The sequence below is a fragment of the Numida meleagris genome, chromosome Z, assembly GCF_002078875.1.
Source record: "Numida meleagris isolate 19003 breed g44 Domestic line chromosome Z, NumMel1.0, whole genome shotgun sequence".
In the NCBI taxonomy this organism is placed as follows: Eukaryota; Metazoa; Chordata; class Aves; order Galliformes; family Numididae; genus Numida; species Numida meleagris.
The window spans coordinates 37994407-38000383 of NC_034438.1; the positions used below are offsets into that span (position 1 = coordinate 37994407).

Below are 5977 nucleotides of genomic sequence, written 5' to 3' on the forward strand. Positions count from 1 at the left end.
CGGGTGAAAAGGGGCTGCGCGGAAGGACGGGGAGGGGGGGGGGAGCCCCCGGCCCGAGCCGCCCCTCCCAGCCCCGTGTTGTGAAAGCGGATCTCGCCCTCGCGTGGCGTTTCCTCGCCCCCCCGCGCCCCGCTGAGGAAGCGTGAGAGGGGACCGGGGAGCCTCTTCCCGCTCCCGTTCCGCCAGACGCCAAGTCCCTGAGCCGCTGTCATGTGATAGCGGGAGAGCAGGAGCCGCGGGGGTCTCCCTGCTCGGGCAGCATTACAAAACCGCGCTCCGCGCGCAGCCCCGACACAGCCGCGGCCGCTGCCGCCCCGCTCGCCTCCCTCCCGCCTCCGCCAGCGCTCGCCTCCGCCGCAAACTTTTTCTGGGGACGACGGACTGAGCGGTGAGCGGGGCGTTCCGAGTTCCTTCCTCCCGTCTCTGCCCGGGGGAGACCCGGGGACATTTCACACGCCCCAGCCCTCGGTGCGTGCGGAGCATCAACTCCAGCGGAGAGCGCGAGGGGACAGCGGGGACGCCCGAGCGAGCCGGCGGCCTCCCGGAGGAGTGGGGGGAAACCCACGAGGGCCAGGAGCTGCCCCTGCCCCGCGCTTCCCTCGGCCCGGCGGCCCGGGAACGGGGCGAGGCCGCCCGGGGGAGCTGAGCGCCGAGCTCGCGGGGCGGCCGCGGTCGCGCGCGGTCCGTGCGGGCGGTGCCCACGATGTAGAGGCGGGGCAGGGCAGCGCCGGACCCAACGTCCCCATCCCGCCGCGCGGCGCCGGGGCCAGCGGCCGGCGCAGAGCGGCGGCGGGGCGGCGATGCCCAGGCCGGGGAAGAGCTCGTACAGCGACCAGAAGCCGCCCTACTCCTACATCTCGCTGACGGCCATGGCCATACAGCACTCGGCCGAGAAGATGCTGCCCCTGAGCGATATCTACAAGTTCATCATGGAGCGCTTCCCCTACTACCGGGAGCACACGCAGCGCTGGCAGAACTCGCTCCGCCACAACCTCTCCTTCAACGACTGCTTCATCAAGATCCCGCGCCGCCCCGACCAGCCGGGCAAGGGCAGCTTCTGGGCTCTGCACCCCGACTGCGGGGACATGTTCGAGAACGGCAGCTTCCTCCGCCGCCGCAAGCGCTTCAAGGTCCTGCGGCCCGAGCACCACTTGCCCGGCGGCGGCGGAGGCGGCGGCGGCGGTGGGGCGGGCGGCGCTGCGAGCGGCGGCCCCGGGAAGCCGCCGGTGCCCGGGGGCCCGCACATGGCTCACTACTTCCACCCGCACCCGCCGCCGCCGCCGCCTCCCCCGGGCAAGGTGCCGGGGCTGGCGGGCCCCGAGACGGCCGTGGCCGCCGCCGCCGCCGCCGCCGCCGTGGGGAGGCTGCCGCAGTTCTCGCCCTACGGTGGCAGCCAGCCCTCGGGCTTCAAGCATCCCTTCGCCATCGAGAACATCATCGGCAGAGATTACAAGGGCGTGCTGCAGGCCGGCGGGCTGCCGCTGGCCTCGGTGATGCACCACCTGGGCTACCCGGTGCCCAGCGGCGTGGTCGGCTCCGTGTGGCCCCACGTCGGGGTGATGGACCCCGTGGCCGGCGTGCCCGTGTCCCCCGACTACGGACCCTTCGGGGTGCCCGTGAAGGCGCTCTGCCATCCGCCGGCGCAGACCATGCCCGCCGTGCCCGTGCCCATCAAGCCGGCGCCCGCCATGCCCGCACTGACGGTCGCCGCCTCGCAGCTCTGCCCCGCCGCCTCCCCGGCCTCCGCCGCCCTCCTGGAGCAGGCGGCGGGCACCGCCCCCGAGGGCAAGGGCTCGCTGCACTCCGTCCTGGTGCACTCCTAAGGGCCGGGGCCGGGGCCGGGGGCACAGCGGCTCCCGGGACGGGGACGCGGGGAACACGCGGGGCCCGGTGCCCGCGCCCTGCGGTGTCTGTGTTTGTGTTGTGTACAATCAGACTTTGTGTGAGCCAGGTCGCAGGTAAGAGCTTTTATCGTCGTTACATATCGTTAGTGACGGAGCGGTGATGCGGAAAGTTAGGTCGGGCCGCGCAGAAAGGGTTCGGGGCGGCCGGGGCTCCTCGCGGAGTTCCCCCCACGGACTCGGGGCAGCGGGGCGGGAGCAGCGGACGGGCGAAGCCGCCCCTGCGCTATGCCCTTCCCCGCCCTGCCCCCTGCAGCACCCGCCCCGCGGAGCGTGGGTCCCGCTCCGAGGGAGGCGACAGAACCGCGGGTACCGCCGCGGAGCCACGGGGAGTGAAGTGCTCTTCTTTCGACGAGTGAGCTCTGAGCTGCTCGATTAATTAGTGGGGATTTAAATGACAACGGCACTGACGTCGGAGGGCCCCTTTAGCTATCGGCTGCTCGTCCTTCCCCTCACGCTTCCACACTCCATCTCAGTGAGGGCCGTTCCCGGGGAGGGACAGCAGTGCGATCCCCCGGGCGGTCCGGACCCGAGCTCCCCGATCCTCCTTAGAATGAAACCAGCCCCGCGGTTCGCGGCTCGTGCGCGCTTGTCGCATCGCCCCTCGCCGCTGACGGACACCGCTGCCCTGTGCGTGTCGCTTGGCGTTTCCTCCACGTGGAAGAGCGTGAACGCTAAAACCTGTTGGGTGGGAAAAAAATAATAATAAAGAGAAAATAACTAAAAATTCTTCGGGAAAAGCACTTTACTGAAAACAATCTTTCGACAGAGGCCAGGTCTGTGCAGAGCAGGGGGGTCGGAAGCCGGAGAGCGGCGCTCGGGCTGATGAGTTCCGGCTGCTTTGTTAGCGGTTGCTGCCCGCCCTGCTGTACCCCAGCGTTCATTAAACACACCTATCCATTTGCTTCTGCTGGTGCTGTTCTCCACAATATTTGCCTTTCTCGCCGGCTAAGGAACGCGTGCTCGCAGCTCACGTTCCTTTCGCCTCAGACAGATTAGACGACCCAAAAGTTTCCTCGGCGACAAACCCAGAAGGGAAGGGACGGAATCGCCTCAGGGCCCGCGGCTCTCTCCGGGCGTGGGTCTCGGTGGCTGCCCAGGACGTCTCCACCTCACGCGGGGCAGCGGCCGTGCCCCCGCGTTGGGCTCGTCCTCCCCAGACTCCAGCACAGGAACGCGGTGGGAAAATCAGACGAGGGGTCCCGGGGCGCCCCGCGCTCATGGCTGGCTCCTGACGTTCCGCGGGGATCGCAGGGTTCAGGTGGGAGCACCTCCGGCGCTGGAAAGCACCGCTGGCGATGCTGCTGCGTTTAGCGAGGCGATGCTGCGCGTTAATGCTGTTAACGAGGCACGGGTCGGTACGGCTGTTTGGAAGTTGGACTGTCAGGGCAATTGCCGCAGAAGTTTTGCAGCCAGATCAACCGAGCAAAAGAAATCATTTAAAAAGAAAAAAAAAAAAGTGTTTCATGTTTTCTTTACCCCTCTGTCTTCCATTTTAAGCAAGGAAAACCGAGACGGTATTTCTGCTGCTAAAAACTCGTTGCTTATAAAGAAAGCAGTCTCTCAAGTCGCGAATTGCGCTAATTTTGCATGGCTCGGTGCGCTTAGGTGTGTCCCACCGCCCTCGGCGTTCCGAAGCACCTCTAGGAAGGAAGATTTCCCCTCAGAAAGGTGGCAGGGGCGAGAGAGATGGGAAACCCGGAGCGCGAGCAGCAGCAATCCCCCCAGGAATAACTGAGATGCTTCTGGAGAGCTGGGAAGATTTTGGGCAATCTGCTAAACTGAATTGGGGAAAATTTTATTTAGCTGCGGGAGGACGGTTCGGGAAGCGGCGTGCGGGCAGCGGGACCCCGCGGGGACCCCCGGGGAGCGCGGGTGGAGGCAGAGGTCCGCGGGCGGCCGGGGGGCTCCGGGGGGCGCTGCGCGGGGCGGTGCGCCGAGACACGCTGCCCGTCCGCACAGGTTTCTCGCGCAGGCGGCAGCAGATGGGAAGCGGGAGGTGAGTCTAAATAGTTCATACGTTATCTCTTATTTTTAAGAACCCTGACTCTAAGCGCAGACTTTGTCATGTTATGACATTGAATATCAACGACCGGCGTTCCTAAATAATAAACAAAACCGATCCCAGTGCTGCTCAAAAACAGATGATGATATAAAGTCTAGGCAAATAAAATAGTGCACTTTCCTCCAGACAAGAACAAAACAAAGCAAAACAGGTGTAAACTGGAGAAGGGTAAGATTTTTACTTGACAAGAAAACAGACCCACAGACTTCTTCCTGTTTGCTATCCCAATGCCATACATGCAGAAACGGCTTGCCTTCAGAAGAAAGCACATCTGTGCTCTCTACAGAAAAGGCATCCGAGCCAGGGTGGGGGCAGACAGAATGGCTGTAGACAGAAGCAGCAGATGCAGGAAAGACAAGCAAGCTTAGTCTTAGTGCCACTAGACTGCCAAAGGTAGCTGAGAAATTGTTAGTACAATGGAGGCCTAAGAAAAGAAATTAATTCTCCTCCCCATATTTCCGATTTATTGTGGCTAGCTAATGTGACGAAGAGTATTTCTACCTATGAGAGGCTGTCCCTATATTGTATTCCTAACAAGGCACTGCATTATCTGTCCATAGGGCATACATGTCAAGAACAGCCAAGCAAAGGCAATAAGACTTCTAGAATGAAAGTGTTTTATGGTCTGATGTATGGTGGTCTCTTCACTCAGTGAATTCTGAGCTCAGCTCTGGAATACTGGGCTCTGCTGATTGAGTCCTGAAGTCTTTTGTGCCAGAAATTGATCTGGGAAGTCTGCTGGTCTTTGTGGGATCTGATTTTCCCTTTTGGTGTAAGATTTTATTTTAAATCACTATTCGTAAAGCCTATTTTAAGATACACTCCTTCCTGTAAGCGCTCGAAATTGGTAAGAATCTCAGTTTTGAAGTAATCTTCCACCTCTGCTTCTGGACATCATGGAAATATTTAAGTTTTTCTGAACACATGGTAAGATTAACAAGCTTTAGTTAGATTAACTAGGTATAATTTTAGACTTCTATATGCTAAATACCAAATCTTAACTGCCTAAAGTTCTATCCTGAATATGTTATTAATCTGTGGTTCTCCTTTTTCTCTGGTACAATGTGATCACTGGTGCTGCCCACATAAGAAGGCTAAATGGTTAGAGCACTTCTCAGGCCCTTCGAAGAAGCTCAAGACCTCTTCAGCTCAAAAAGTTTCAAACTCACATCCGTGTACCAATGCCAGACAAATGTAGAATGGCAGATGGAGAGGAGTTGTGCCATCACTTAAGAATAAATGTAACCTTCGTGAAGTTTCAAGTAAGACACAGGGTCTTTTCCAAAAAGGCAGAGTCCAACAGCTGTTGGGGAAAATACATGGTGGCTGAGGAAAGGGAAACAAAGGATTGGAAAAAGTGGCAAATTTTCACAGTGGAGTACTACATGAATTGGTGCTGAGAATCCCAAAAACTCATAGTTGTTGCACATAAAAGATGTGGTAAAGACAGGGAAGTTTTTGATGATCTTAAGTCATACAGACCAATAAAAAAGGAGAGCTGGCCTATATGGAGCTGCAGAAAGACCTCTATACTGAGTTGCAGGATGGTGAATGGAAGGTGAAACTCATTGTTGATATATGCAAACTGTTATGCATGGGGATTTATGTACATAAAAATAGGTCCTGAAATTAGGATTCTTATGATATTGTGATAGATGTCTCTAAGAAAATATTGTCTCAATAGTTGCTAGCTGTAGAAAAAAAAGTTATGAGGAAAGAGCATAACAGAACATATCATGTTCCTATTTAAGTCCTAAGCAAAGTTGAACGCATCCTGGAGTTTGGTGATTTCCTCCACCTAAAAGCAGATAGATTAAAGCTGGCAGGAGACAGAATCAGATGAGAGAATCAAAGGTTCATCTTCTGTACAGTAGAATTCAACAGGCTAAGACTCTTCAGCATGGAAGGCAGAGGCGTACAGTGATATATACATTTAGTTGGATGTGATGATCCTTTCTGGATCCCTTCCAGCTGGGGATATTCTATGATTCTGTGATTTGAATTTCTGTGT

The 5977-nt window shown here is 57.8% G+C and overlaps 1 protein-coding gene across 1 annotated transcript; it reads left to right on the forward strand.

The window, feature by feature from the left end:
- Positions 745–2806, forward strand: FOXB2 (forkhead box B2). The gene is made up of 2 exons (XM_021381463.1): positions 745–1152; positions 1279–2806. The coding sequence occupies exons 1-2, from the start codon at positions 801–803 to the stop codon at positions 1821–1823; spliced, it is 897 nt and encodes a 298-aa protein (XP_021237138.1). The 5' UTR covers positions 745–800; the 3' UTR covers positions 1824–2806.